This window comes from Amphiura filiformis, chromosome 12 (genome assembly GCF_039555335.1).
Source record: "Amphiura filiformis chromosome 12, Afil_fr2py, whole genome shotgun sequence".
Taxonomy (NCBI): domain Eukaryota; kingdom Metazoa; phylum Echinodermata; class Ophiuroidea; order Amphilepidida; family Amphiuridae; genus Amphiura; species Amphiura filiformis.
Genome location: NC_092639.1, coordinates 29485697 through 29502045, shown reverse-complemented (window position 1 = coordinate 29502045; position 16349 = coordinate 29485697). Strand labels below are relative to the sequence as shown.

At 37.3% G+C, this 16349-nt stretch overlaps 2 protein-coding genes across 2 annotated transcripts in view; one reads left to right on the top strand and one right to left on the bottom strand.

The window, feature by feature from the left end:
* The window catches only part of LOC140166041 (uncharacterized), a 245583-nt gene extending 241132 nt beyond the window's left edge, over positions 1-4451 (bottom strand). The window contains exon 1 of the transcript XR_011860803.1: positions 4434-4451. The gene's annotated coding sequence lies outside the window, so the exon portion shown is untranslated. The remainder of the gene's footprint in view (positions 1-4433) is intronic.
* A 2325-nt stretch (positions 4452-6776) lies between these two features.
* LOC140166035 (uncharacterized) lies at positions 6777-15896 on the top strand. The gene is given in 5 exon segments (XM_072189410.1): positions 6777-6941; positions 9300-9698; positions 14056-14885; positions 14888-15057; positions 15060-15896. Coding segments are annotated over 4 exon segments (1890 nt in total). The 5' UTR covers positions 6777-6941; positions 9300-9396; the 3' UTR covers positions 15648-15896.
* The last annotated feature ends 453 nt before the right edge of the window (positions 15897-16349 follow it).

The window sequence follows — 16349 nt, the reverse complement described above, 5'->3', positions numbered from 1 at the left end:
AACCTGCGTTGTGATGTTTTATACTTTATAATTAGGGGTGGTGCAATAATTATGTGTACCCCCGGGGTGGTGAATTCTCAAAATGGTCTGCCAAAAATCGCTTGCCCCCTCCCCTTTGGCCGTGCCAAAAATCTTTGCCCCCCCCTATAATTCACCACCGGGGTACACATAATTATTGCACCACCCCTTAAGGGCGTACTACACCCATATATTGGTTTGATTGGTCTAAAAAATATTTTTTCATTTATAGCTAGGCGATATATGCACGGATCATGTGAAATAAAAAAAAAGGAAAAAAGGTGCTTTTAAACCATTGTATAGTAAGTCATTTTAGCCCTATATATTTTTTTGTTTACATGTATCCTAGTAACTCAGATGCGTGTTTCATAACAAACCATAATTTATTCTTTTCAACATGTTCAAGTAGGGTACATGAATAGAATACATTAAATCCTTTTTATACCATCTATAGAAATGTACTCACTGATTATAACACTGAATAAATTAAATAGGCCTAATCTCTTCTACATAGACAATTTAATACTAACCATGTATTTATCTTCTATAATGTGGTGTTAGGAAAAGAGATTAAAAAAGGCTGTAAGGTCATCAAAGGTCAGGTTATAGGTCAATTGGTTCAGGTCAAATTCAGGCATCAATTTTGAATACATGTGATAGTCTGTGATATCATACATGTCATAATGAGGCATCAATTTTGATATTTTGTCTGTTACTGGATATATAATGGAAATGTGTGAGGTGGATATACTAAAATACCTTGGGATGTAAATGGTGAGTACAATTTAGATTGCCTAGTTGAGATGGATTGGGCAAATAAATATAAAATAGTTACCAAAATCACAAAAATGAAGCTTACGGAAAACTACCTAATATGGTGGTATAGGTGACAAAAAATAAAATCTTTTTCAACATTGCTGTAGTGTGGTTGTGGTAACCACTATACTGTTCAATAATCTTATTGTGATGTGGCGGGAGTTTTAAAAACACGAGCCTTGAACAAAATATGATGCGCGCGCATACTTCCAGGCAAAAAAACAAAACAATGGAAATTGTGATGATGCGTTCGCATACTGCCAGGCATTGACGTCATAAGTCAACTCATCTATAAGTTGTACCATCATAAAACTGGTTTCATATAAAGTGACCTCAAAAAGAAACTTATAATTTTTCACAAGGTCATATCTTAAAATCCTGCCCATAAAAAAATACACACAGGATTACTTCAATACTCTACTCTAAACACATGTCAGTAATTAACCAAGCAGTTGTCCAACTGACACAACAGTAAAATGCACTGACACAAACTCCAGCTTCTGGGACCACATTCACAGGCGAATAATTAGAACCCAGCAAAAGAAATCTGTGAGAATGCGTTTAAGATCCTTACACATGTGATTATTTCCAAAGAATAAGTGGAATAGTGTGGAACGGGCTGCTTCTGCTTTTCACACACTTTCTTCAAGAAACAGGTCTTGTTCCACACTATTCCATTTACTCACAGATTTCTTGTGCTGGGTGCCAATTATTGGCCTGTGAATGTAGTCCAGGAAGCTGTTCCATGTCAATGCATTTTGCTGTTGTATCAGTAGGACAACTGTTCAGTTACTGAACAGTGTTTAGAATCTTGGATTTCTGGGTGAAAATGATGCCGTAATGTCAAACTAATGTCAGAATCGGAATCCTTGTACTCGCCATATCCGAAAAAGTGTCTTTGTGCATGATTATAGGTGCTATGGTTCAAAACTTAAATTTTCAAAATGGTGGCGGCGGCCATTTTGAATTTTGGCCTTCAGCGAAAAATGCCGGGATTTTCGGGAGGGACACGGGGGCTATTTTTTTCTAAATGGTCCAAAGAAGTCGAATCAATCGTCAAACCAGGGATGGTCAAACCTTACTAGCCAGAGAGTGGTCACCAAATTGAGGTTTTTGACCTAACTATTATCGCACTGAAACAATACCACCCTAATATGTTTTGATAGAGGTTACTGGCCCAGTCAAGTTCAAATATAATCAGTGTTGACTGATCTACCAAATCTACCATTTGTATATTGTAAACTTCATTGGTACAGCTACTAATATCGTCCACCAGCATTATTCCAATCATTGCTCAAATTTGACCCCAAGTTTTGGAATACAAGTTTTTTACCTAACACATTCAAAGGTCATTCAATTATTATACAGACATATTGGGCTAAGGAACTGGTGCGATGGGGGAATTATGTTATACTTTTACATGTTTACTACAGTTGGAAATGTGTAGCGTAAGTTAAATAACCCTCATTAGTCATTAATCACCTAGCTTTAAATATGACCTCAAGTTGTACGAGTAGGCCTATGAGGCGTTTGTTGGTGACGTCACCATGGTGTATCAGAATTTTCATCATGGATATATTATGCGGGGCTTATATGTTATCATCCAAATGATTGCCTGATTGTTTGCCAGGTTATTTGTCTGGTCGTTTGTTGTTTGTTTACTTGGCTGTCCGGGCGGAAGCAAATTCATGAATCCACTGTGCAGCTCCAACGCAATAACCGATCAACTGCAAACTTGGTATGGTGATAGGACATGGTGGTCTGATGTGCTGTACTAGTATAGTTTTGTGTCATGTTATTTGCATATTTATGAATATTGATGAGCTGATTTGTATATTAATGCCTACATTTTCATTAATCCACTCAGCAACATAAACGCAATAACCCAAACTAAACGCAATAACTGATTAACTTCAAACTTGGTTTGGTGATTGGCTATTGTGGCCTGATGTGCTGTAAAGTTTTGTGTCATGTTATTTGCATATTTATGCATATGAATGATCTGATTTGCATATTTTGCCTACATTTTCATTAATCCACTCTGCAACTTAATCGCAAAGTCGATCAACTTCAAACTTGGGATGGGGATTGGATATGGTGGGCTGATGTGCTGTGTAGTTTTGCGTTATGTTATTTGCATATTTATGAATATTAATGAGCTTATGCGCATATTACATATTATTTGTATTTACAAACCTTTGTTATTTACACACCTTTGTGTAGGGCCACCTTAATTACGAACCGTGTAATTCTAGCTCAAAAGGATGTCGAAAAATGGAAAACAATTTCGCCTTGCTTTGGTATCAAATTTAACAAATGGGCGTTTATCAATGTAATAGCTTCTCTCCATTCCAGAAAAATATAGCACTAACTTTTTTGTAATATAAAAAAAATATTATCATGTTCTGAACTAAATCTTTAGTTGGTTCTAACTGGCAATAAAAGTCAAATTTGAATAGTTTTGTAATTTCAGGGGAAGTGGGCCAAAAACATACAATTTTGCATGATTTCTGACCATTTTAGTCACAAAATTCAAAGACTTGGCACACGTCTAAACATTAAAAATTTGTATATAGACTATGAGTTTGCTCATAAATTTAATCTTTTACATTAATTTTGATAATTGATTATAGAAGATTTAAAAAAATATGTTTTCCAAAAATTAAATGCATTACCTGAAATTATCTTCGTTGTCACAGCATGCGAAAAACAAATTATTGTTTGTCACTTATTTCCGAAAAATTGCCAAATATTAAAACTTGACTTTTATTGCCAGTTAGAACTAACTAAAAGATAAGTATTTGGCTATGTTTCATTTGGTAAAACAAGATTTTTTTTTTGATAACCAAAAAAGTGCTGTATTTTTCTGGAATAGAGAGTAGCGTAGAACGAGAGTGATTTTGACGAGCGTAAGGCGTAAATAAATGAACGTTTGTGTATGATGTAAAATCATAGTAGCTATAATGTTCTTTGTTATAATTATTTTCAAATTCATTCCTGAAAACTATAAATAACAATAATTAATCTAATATGATTCTTGTGTTATTATGCCAAAAAATATATGAAAAAATAAAACTGCATTCTATTTCGAGTTTCATGCATTTGAATATTTCTTGTTTTTGTACTCATTTGGGTCATGTGTCTAGTAAAGTTTCTCTCCCATCCCTGCAAAAACAAGTGTTTATATTTAAACACCATATTGTGTTTATTAGAGCAACACTTAATAAACACATAATTCATGTTAATGTCTAACACTAATGTTCATAAATTAACACTTGGTGTTATATTACAAACACTAATGTTTGTAATATAACACAAAGTGTTAATTTATGAACATTAGTGTTAGACCATTAACATGAATTATGTGTTTATTAAGTGTTGCTCTAATAAACACAATATGGTGTTTAAATATAAACACTTGTTTTTGCAGCAATGAATCTCGACGACTGAATGAAATGAATAGATAAAAATATGAATGAACGCACTTTCCCGGTTCTTTCATTCATTCTTTCGTTTGTTCATTTATTTTATGTAAGTTTAGAAATGAAAACTTATTCAATTTTATCATCATCATCATCATCATCATCATCACCACCCACCACCACCACCACCACCACCACCACCACCACCACCACCACCACCACCACCACCACCATCACCACCACCACCATCATCATCATCACCACCACCACCATCATCACCACACCACCACCATCATCATCATCACCATCATCATCATCACCATCCCCAGTGGGCACAGGTTAGGATTTCGACGTTGTATCAACGTCGATACAACGTTGTATCAAAGTTGATGCCCATTTGCAAATACAACGTGATTTCAACCTTATTTCAACGTCGAAATCGGACGTTGATACAACGTCGATACAACGTCAGAAACTGACCCGTGTGCCCACTGGGTCATCATCATCATCATGATCATGATCATCATCATCATCATTATGTTTAGTTGTGTTTCGTTTCTATTATAATATATAATCACATTTATACTTCTTCACCATTTCGTAGGGCCTATACGACGTATTGTTGGTCGAAGCAGCAAATAAAAAGTAGTTCAAAACATCTTGCGAATGGTAGTGAGCTTTAGCAAAAAAATGCATTGCTCAATTCATAGCGAGCGTGTAGAAGAATTCAAATATCACAGATATACTTTTGTAGGTTTTGTGGTTCTTGAGTTATGTTGTAAAGAGGGTTGAAACAACAACACTTTTGTAAAACGTACATAACTCATTAACAACAATAAATTAAGCAAGTTTTCAAAGTATATGATTTGTAGAATGAACTTTTGCAAAACACCAAAGTGTTATTTTCAATAATATATTCAGATAATGAAAATCGATTTTTTTTTGTCTGCTTCGACCAACAATACCTCGTATACCCTTAATATTCATGGAAAATCATTTGATTATTTTACTATGTTTAAGTAAATACTTGACCACTTTACCATGATTCCTGACAAGTCCTTGATGCTGCCACTGCTCTTAGGTTTCTGTAAACAGTTTCTGGTATTTGCTCACCAAGTAACTAACAACCAGCTCCTTAAGGTGAAGCTGGTCACGAATCAGCAAAGACTCGGCATCGGCATTTTGTTGTTCGTGAAATTCAAAACTGTGTTGTAAAAGCAACGTGTCATTGTAACTATAGGTTTAAAACGTACTCAAAACATTATACTTTTGCATTTCAGGTCCTCATTAAAAATTTAACACGTTTATATTGCGAGTTCTATAACGTTTCATTTTAGTCCATTCTCCCATATGCCTATTTTCAGGTCAAATGCACCCCCTCCAAAAAAAAACAAAAACGGCAAAAACAAGCAAAACCCGTAAACAATAAATTTCCAGTCGCGTCTATATTTTGATGAGCATTATTATCAGACCAGGAGAGTGGTAAATCAATGAAACATGATAATTGCTTTATACTCTCCAAAAATTGAAGTCAGTGGTTGTTCTGGGCACAGACCCTTTGTAATCAGTTGGACCAGCGCAGCGGAAGGTCCACAGTGCAGCTAAGGTCTGCACATATATACCCAGATACATTAGATATTCCCCTATCCTTTGCTGAGGGAGGTAATTTTCTGGTTATCGTTTAATTAATGGAAACAGTCAAAATTCGTAGGCTTCAAATCTGAGAGGAGAACCAACTGCAGTTATTTATTTTGGATTATTCTTCTTGGGAGACTGCATGATCTGACAACTTGCCTATCAAATATATGTGGCCTAAAAAATTTATTTTTGACTGGCGGAAAGTCACGTTGTCAAGATCATTTCTATGTCAGGAGATGGGTTACGGGGGAACTGTGGCACACATCGTGTCAGTCGTAGGTTACCTGTGAAGATCCCAGCAAAAACAAAGCGGGTTTTTTTATATACAAAACGTTTAAATATCAAGTTTTATAAAGGGCATAAAACGTTTTGAATAACATTCTGAAAACGTTTGAAAACTTGAAACAAAACATTCTAACATAATGTTATTCAGGAAACTTTCTTGATGTTATTAATTTAAGTGTTGATAAAAATGTTGCCAAAACTGTGTCCCAAAAAATACTTGCAATAACATTATGAGAGTATTTCTTAAATATTGTCAATATTTCCTATAAAACTTTAAAAAATGTTTTCATGACCTTTATAATAACCCGAGATCCGACAGTTAAATGTTATTAAAACATTTTGACCAATATCAAAATGCGTTAATAACATTGTTAACGCTTTAAAAAACGTTTTGTGTTTGCTGGGACTGTGAAATCTTACCTGCTCATCATATCATGGGACAAAATCCTAAATTGTCTTGAGTAGAGAGTCACCTTAAATAAAATGACTCTTGTAAGTCCACTCAGGTGTATATGAATACAAAAGAGTGGAGACTAATACAAATAATTATTTCACTAATAGCGGTCAGCAAAAATTATGCAGTGTAGCAGTAGCAGTGCAGTGTTTGGGTCAGCTTCGTCATGTTCGTTGTATCATCTCTGGTTGTACGAAGAAGCATTCAGAAATGATGCCACCATATATCGTGATATGCGACGATATTAACGTTCAGTCATCACAGATAGTTTTTCCGTTCTGCTTGGTTTTGCATGACTGCAATGTACGGTAAGTAATTACCGGTAATGAATTTATGGCAGATATCTGAAAATAATTTGAAGTCCACCTTTTTGCTTTGGTGTGCAGGCGCTAGGCGTACTATACTATATTTGTTTCGGCATCATCAACGTTTGCGAACGAACCCGGGTCTGTAAAAAATATGAAATTTGCCGAATTGATTGCATAATGATATAACTTTCCAGTCCATATGCTAAGTAATATCGTATAGGCCTGTAAAGTTATTGGCAAGCGAGTCTAGTCAGGGTCGTAAAATTCACAAAAGTACACTGTTAAAATTAAATTAAACAAGTTGTTTAAAATTTTAAACAACCACAAGTTACCAGGTGAATCGCTCAATAGTTGTTTAAAAATTAAACAACTCAAAATTGTTTAATTATTAAACAGTTTGTTGTTTAAAATGTTGACCAAGATTTAAACAACTGTTGTTTAGTGGTATAATTAAACAACTTAGTTGTGTAAGCCTAGATTAAACAACAGTGTTTAAATTGTAAACGGTTGTTTAAAGAAGGTTGTTTAAAAATATGTTTTTATTCACTGAATGTTGTTTACGTTTTATCAAACATTTTACTTGTATGTGTACACGTTTTACATTGAAATCGTTCGCTATTCTATGTATACATGCTGCTGCTAAAACTGAATGTGATTTTGTGATCTGTGTGGTAAAAAACTGAGCATAATATTGCTGATGTTAACTATAAGCTTACCTGTACAAGCATACTGTATCTTACAACACAGTAAGCTTACAGGCATAGTATCAATTTTTTTAACCACATGTGGATCACAAAATTGCTTCCAGTTTGTGCACAGCAAACATTTACATAAATAGAGAGCGATACAGGCCTAAAACTTGTACACTTGCTGTATAAAGTTCAATAAAATTCCTTCGCTTCTCTCCACACATGCATGCTTGTCAAAACGGCCATCTTGGATTATGCAAATAATATTAAACAACTCGATGTTTAAAATGCCGATTTGGCGGTAAATTAGCATTTTTTAAACAACTCTGTTTAAATTGATTATTTTGCCTTTTCATTTGTTGTTGTTTAAAACAATCGAGCTCCAATTTTTTGATTTTGAACAACTCTGTTTACTTTTCTGAACAACATTCTTTTAAACAGCAAAATTTTAAACAGTGTTCTAACGGTGTATAACGTTGCTAGGCAACGGTTACCTTTATATTTACGTTCGAAACCAATGAACTGAATCGTGACCCAGACCTCTCAAGCAAAAAAGAGAAACATATTAAGGGCTCGGTCACCTACCTTTGCACAGTATCTTTTGTGGGACCTGAGAGCACAAAATGGTTTTGGAAACTTCATGTATAGGCCTATCTTCAATTTCTACGAAATGTCACATTTTTCATATGATGGTCGGCTTTTCATGCCAACTGCATATTATATACTTTAAGTACATATCATTAGATTTATAGTTAGTACTTCGAGGACTGTTAAGTATCAAAAATGTAATTTTTTAAATAATTTGTCATAAACATTTACAAGTATTATATCGCAATTTTTTTATAATTATTATTTGACATCAGAAGGACATTCCTCGTATTTAGAATGTCAGAATTCAGTATGTCCCACAAAAATACTGTGCAAAGGTGGGTGACCGAGCCCTTAAATCATAACAACGATCTTCAATCTTCTTAGCCATAGGCGTAGATCCGGGGTTGGGGGATAAATACCCCCCACCCCCCAATTTTTTGACAAACATCCCCCAACGTTGACGCCTGTATGTGGGGTTCTGACGCAATTAGCCTAATATTTGGGCATTTTAGCCTAAAAAGTATCAATTTTGCGCGCTTCGGGCGCATTTATTCCACTTTTCAAGGGCGCGAGACTTGCAAAATGAAGTTGATAATAACATAGTAGAAGAACCGGAAGTCATTATTGCTGCGCTTGATGAATTATCATTGATTTTGATTGATTTTGGAACAAGGACTGATTAAAGTGAATATTATGTAATGATCATTATAAAACCTATTGTCAAAAAGTCCTAGCACATTTATTGGAAATTTGATTCATTGTATGTAGACCTATACACTATGGACCACAATGGCCTCATCCCAATGCCATAGTTCAATAACCTCAATTAAACAATCATAGTGCCAAATTTAACCTCAAGTTTCAGAGTATGAGTTTCTGTACCCACATTTTCAAAGTTCATTCAATGAATGTACAAATGTATTGGGGTTAAAGAAATGTGCCTTGATAGATGAGCATATTGTGGATCCTAGTGATAAGTATTGACGTACTTTCAGTCTCCATTGGCTGCAACATTTTAGCACTAGTCTAATCATGGTAGGTAATATGGTCTAATATATTATTGTTTCGTTTTCTTCAGAATTCACTGTCATGACGAAGCAAACAAAACCGTTTGATTTCAAGAGAAACGTCGTAATTTTTATCCTGACAATCGTGCATTAATTTCATCTTTTCTGATGTCACCATTCCAACCAAATGTGACGACGCCATATCGCAGCTCCTCTTCCATCAGTAGCCATGGAAACAAAGGAAGCAGTCCCAGGCCTTTAGGAAAACCTGCATCCGATCTATCTATGTATTATGACAAGAATTTCTTTTTCCCGCCGACCGCGTCTCCGAGGTCCCGTAACTATGGCAACAGGATGATGAGAGGAGAAACTGGAGGCAAGAGGGGACAACAAAGATGTAGACCTGCAACTACAATTCCTAGGATAACTGAACTCAACAAGTACGATAACAACAGTCCTGTGGACAGAAGGTAGGCAGGCCTATGTATATAGGTAATGATGCGAGCACACCCCAAACACACCCCACACGTCCACCCCCACATCCACCCCTCCACCCCACTCACATCTCCCGCACACCACACCTACCCCACATGATGTGCACCACAACGGCTGACCTACCTATACCCACCCAAACCACCCCTCACACAGCCCGCATCCGGTCTTCCACACCCTATCCCCACATATGACATACCCTGGGGCAATATGACCCACACCGTACCACCACATGACACTATCAGTTCACATCACATCACATATAAACATCTCAAAAAAAAGAAACTAAACCCCCTTAAATAATGACCATTATTCCAAAACGGGTAATTGAATTACAAATCTGTAAAATGCGTTGGAAGCAGAATTTATTTCTGCACATTTTGACACCTCATTTGCAACAATTGACTAAATATTGACGTCACAGCGTACATTTAAATCGATGTAACCCAAGCTTTGAAAGTTGCAGTAAATTCTATTGATTTTGCATTCAGTGTAATGGAAAGAAATCTGTGCATATCTGAGTGTTTTTGTATTGTAAAAATTTGTATGTAAGTGCAACTTTCAAATCTGGACCTCACTTCATTATATTGACTGGTGTTTTATTGTTTTCTGGGCTCACATCGTATCAAATGAGGTTTCGAAATGCGCAGAAATAAATTCTGCTTCCAACGCATTTTACAGATTTGTAATACAATATCCCCTTTTTGAATAATGACCATTATTTAAGGGGGGTTAGTTACTTTTTTTTGAGATGTTTACTTCCACAAAGTATAGATCTCCATAATATGTACGCGTCCACTTGACACAGCAACCCGTAATACTATAGCAATGTAGTTTTTCCACTTGCCGAAATACCACCGTAGACGCATTTGATTAGCCCTATAACACCATTGTACACTGACGAGTTGAAGTGAAACAGCACGGGGGGCACTAGGGATCTATCGGTGGCGATTTTTGTCGAAAAAAAGGGGGTCTATTAGTGGTGGCTCCAAGAAAATGGGGGTCATTCTGTGTCGAAACGGTTACAATATTGGGTGTCATTGACAGTGAAAATCATAGTAAGTTTTTGGACAAAACTTTACAACCAATATGCAGATTTGGTATAAACGTCTAAAAAAAGGTGGGGGGGTGTCATTGGGTGTAAGGGCTGGTCATTGGTGGCAAATTTGCTGGAAAAGTGGGTCTATTGACACGCACTTGACTCGCACCAAAAAAAACTACCAATTATATGCGAGCACCCTCACGCTAAAATTATCACGGGAGCTGACGAAGACGACAATAATAACAACCATTGACATGACAAACATGCATGCTGTTGCTGCTGCTGCTGATGATAATGACGACGCCGCCGCCGCCGCCGATGATGATGATGATGATGATGATGACAACGACGACGACAACAATGATGACGACTACGACGACGACGATGATGATGATGATGATGATGACGACAACGATGATGACGACTACGACGACGACGATGATGATGATGATGATGATGACGACAACGATGATGACGACTACGACGACGACGATGATGATGATGATGATGATGACGACAACGATGATGACGACTACGACGACGACGATGATGATGATGATGATGATGACGACAACGATGATGACGACTACGACTACGACGATGATGATGATGATGATGATGACGACAACGATGATGACGACTACGACGACGACGATGATGATGATGATGATGACGACGACAACGATGATGACGACTACGACGACTACGATGATGATGATGATGATGATGACGACAACGATGATGACGACTACGACGACGATGATGATGATGATGATGATGATGACAACGATGATGACGACTACGACGACGACGTTGATGATGATGATGATGACGACAACAATGATGACAACAACGACGACGACGATGATAATGATGATGATGACGATAATGACGACGACGATGATGATGATAATGATGATAACGATGATCGATGATGATTAAGATGATGACGACGGTGATGACGGCGACGACGATGACGACACCGGTGGTAGTGATGGTGATGGTATTGAGAGATGGTTGTCCTATGTATTGTTTATTCTCACCAGCCTTACAAAAATCAATGACACAAATCATTTTTCAACTCGGACATAATCAATATTTATTTACTTGTCAGAAAATTGGTAAGAATAACGAAGATTGAATAACATCAATAGGTCATAAGTTTTTGGTCAATAGTCATTGATGGAGGAAAACACACATCAAGGACACCGCAGATGAAATATCAATGGAAATGTTAATATTTGATATCGGTGTACCAAAGGCCGACACAAGTGAAGAAGGTTAATAGTCATAGGCATAGATCGGGGGAGGGGGGGGGTTACAAAAACGGCGAACTCGATATTGTTAAATTTCTGTTTTTGCGCTGCAACTATCTATATTTTCATAGAATTAATGTAATCATGATCGCATCGTAGGTCCTTATGTTGTGTGATATTCGCGTATGCAATAATTATTTACAAAAAGAAATTTCAAAATTAAAATGACAGTCACAAACTACACTCTTGACATAATAGACTCTGAAGACATAGATAAGTGACTAAGTGTTCACTTTCTAGGAGAAACACTTAAAAGTGTCAAAATCTCTCCTACAAATTTACAACATGATGTAAGGCTCTCCATTCTTATCTGTACTGAAAACAAATATTATATCACATTATACACTACATGTAGTAAATGGTAATGCTTATCATGATAATGCTACAGAAGTAACACCAATGCAACATGTCATCGATAATAAACCGGGCTAGACCTGTATAGATTGAGGCATGACTTTTTGTTTGTAATTGATTAATATGTTTTAATATATCGACAAACAATTTGTTTAAGATCTATAGTTGCTATCTTACAGTTAACTTAAGAGGTATTGATGTGAGTTCTTCATCGCAACATCACTTTATCTGGTAGTTTAGTGAGATGTATACCTAAACTCCCGCCTGAATTTGACACTACGCGATTAGTGCTGCATGCAGCCTTTTGGTGTAGAAGGATGTATCGTTTGTAATGTTCAGAAATTTTTGAGAACCCGTCAATAATGGGGCAAGTTATTGACGAGGTATGTCCTACTATAACTGCGATCTGAATTCGACGCCGAACACTGCCTTATCATAACTGACGTACAACATGTACAACCAGCTTTGATTGGATCTTGCTGGGTTCTTATAACATAAGATGGTAGCCGCAAACGTTATTCTGTTATGGATATGAGATTGGTGAAGATACCGAATGGATGTCATCCTAATAACACGAGGAGCCGAAATGGGAGCAAGAAGAGACGCGATTCAAAAGAGAAATCGCTTCCAACGATATCGATACTTTACAGGTATGAGAGTACGAGTGTTGAACAGCGATAGATTCTCTGAGTCTGTACGTTGACAAGACATGACCGCACCAAAACCTTTACCATGAATAAGTTACAGCCTCGGGACTTAGGAGCCATTGGAAAAGGCCCAAACGGGAAAAGGAGGCATTCCTGGAGTCATTTCACGCCACTGCCACACAGTAGCACTGTTCACAGCGGCGAAATGTGAGTAGGTGACCGTTTTGAGATGAACAGCACAAGAAAGTCATGATCGGCCATGTAGGTCTACCCTAGATAAGCCTCCTGCATGCTCCTTCTGATCTACGTTTTCGAAATAAATGCCGAAAAGTCGGCGATTTTAGGCTATTTCATAATATGAGCCGAAATTACCCTATTAAAAAATCCCCTCTCCTCTTTCAAAAGGTTCTATGTTCAAATCAAACATGTGGAAATTTGGCACATTTTGACTTGGCCACAATCTGTGAACTCGAAGACCAGCTCACTCAGTCTTTAGGCTCCATGATCTTGGCATGGACATCACGGTGCGCGCCTGGAATACATAAGGTATAACTATTGACGAAACCCGAAAATTGTTACTTAATTTGAGCTAATAATGTAAGAAAAAACGTCTCTCGTCAAATCGGTATACACATCATCAAATATTAACGAATTGGGCCTAAAGATTTTGCAGTGCAGACATTGTGGATTAAAAACTAATTCACTTGCAGATCGCACTATGTTAAGCGAAACCGTTAAAGGAACAAGAAAATTACATCGGCATTATATAGGGGTTCTTGATTCAGGGATGAAAAAACGTTTGACGGTTAACTCAAAACCTAATAAAATACTAAATACTCGTATAGGCCCCTAATGCAATTTTTTTTGACGTCCCAAGAAAAATTGCCTCAGATTTCCATGGAGGTTCGAAAAACCCCACTATATTATCATCTAGTTCAGATACTATGCTTATCATGTACCACTTATATTTTTGCAGAAGCTGGCCGCAAATTGGCGGTATAAAAGATGGCTGGCAACATGGCGCATCTCAATCCAACTCGACGAGCTACCGTGAACGTGTATCATCTCAACTCTCCACGCACACTGTCAGCGATCAGAGACAGAAAGTGGGCATCTGTAAGCACGACAGCGGCAGACCACAAACCCACAACATTGCTAGCTTGCCATCATTTAAGACGCAGCAGAAAAAAAGTCAGCCCAGAAGAGAACAACCACCATGTCGTTCTCATAGCGAGCAGGCAATGTATAAGTTGCCAACTGTGTCAAAAATAACAAAATCGGCTCATCAGCCAGCTGGAGTATTGCAGTTTGCTAGTAATGGGTTGTCTGTACGTCATTCAACATACCGAAGTTTAGCGAATAATCCTAATCTCAAAGTGGAAGCTAAACACGGTAAAGTCAAGATTTCGCGTCGAAGACCCAAATCACTGCCGTCAAAATTTCAAGATATGCAACAGCTCAAGTCACCGCGTGAAGTGACAGTAACTCTAACAGGTTGGCAAGGTCGAAGCAGATCGCCCACTTTTACAACTCTGGCACAAGCAAAAGAACATTTAGACGCCGCTTTATCAAGAAAACTGTGGGAAATACGCAGACATGTTGATGGACAGAGAGCGCGGGAAAATTCGGCAGTTTTCAGCGAAGTTTCGGCGTCATCGTCATATCCCGATATTGCTCATCCGGAGCACTGGTATGAACGCATGCTTCGAGAGCATTCTGATGAAGATTTAGCAGCAATCGAGACGTTGTGCATCGCGAATCACGATGATGAGCAGCCCGATTCGCTAGAGCCTATGAACGTAGAAAAGGCAAACCACCGGTTGATTTTCGTTTTGATAAGAACTATCTTAAGGCTCATATTAACGATTGGAATGTTCTGGCCCTCATGCAAGAAGAAGAACGGAAAAGAACTGAAAAGGAAGTACGTGAATCTAAACGAAACGCTGGACGGCCTCCAGTTATCGATAAAATAAGGACTGCAAAACTATGAAACCTATCAAAACAGTAGAAACGCCGAAAGCTCTGCGCAAAACACGTAGCGTAGCATTGCCGAAACCAGAGCCTGTGAAGGGGGAACCTGTTGTTGAACATGAGCTTCCAGTAGACGAATTGCCAAACTTAGATCAAACTCAAGACTTACAACTTAACACCACCAACGACGATTCTAACGTAACAATACCCACGGACCACTTGGTCGCCAAGTACCTGGCCTATCGAGAACCAGCAAAAACAGAAGAGAAGCCAAAAGAAGATGAACCAAACAATGACAAGGAACCAGTAGATGAAACAAAAGAGGAGCCCGTGGAAGAAAAGAAACTGACGGAAAAGGAGAAATTTTTGCTGATGAGGCAGAGAATGGAAGAGCGAAAAGCCGAGAAACACAAGAAAAAAGAACAGTTTGGTGACTATGTCCGATTGGGAATGAATGTCAAGAAAGGTGCTAAAAACTTTCTAGGAAATTTGATGTCATCTCGCTTAGAAAAAATGACGACGTATAAGTCTCGTGATGATGGTGGAGAGAGTGAGGAGGACAATGATGATACAAGTGATGAGGATGATGAGAACTGAAGTATAATACAAAATAATGAGAAGCATTGTGCAGTCAGCCGGAGATTGGATTTTGGACATTCGTTATGCATCGATCTCGTCTCAAAGAGTAATTTTGAGACCATTTTTGGACATTTGAAAAACTTGATCAAAACATTTTTGGACCTTTTTAAAATGTCCAAAAATGGTGACAAATTACTCCAGGAGACATGATCGGTGTAGAAAAATGGTTTTTTTTAAAGCAAAATTCGACCTAATAACGAAGGTAAAGTTATCCATTAACATTTGGGGTTTCACACGTGCACTTTCGCAACTTTAAAAATGTTGAGATATTTAGTACTACTTTTCAAGAGCAATAATGGGACTTTACATATAAACATCTCAAAAAAGTAACTAACCCACCTTGAATAATGAGCATTATTCAAAAACGGGTGATTGTATTACAAATCTGTAAAATGTGTTGGAAGCAGAAGGTATTTCTGCACATTTTGACACCTCATTTGTAGCAATTGACTAAATATTGACGACACAGTTTACATTTGAATCAATGTAGCCCAAGATTTGAAAGTTGCAGTAAATTCTATTGATTTTGCATTCAGTGTAATAGAAGGAAATCTGTGTAATGATATCTGAGTGTTTTTGTATTGTAAAAATTTGTATGTAAGTGCAACTTTCAAATCTGGACCTCATACATTAAATTGACCGGTGTTTTATTGTTTTCCG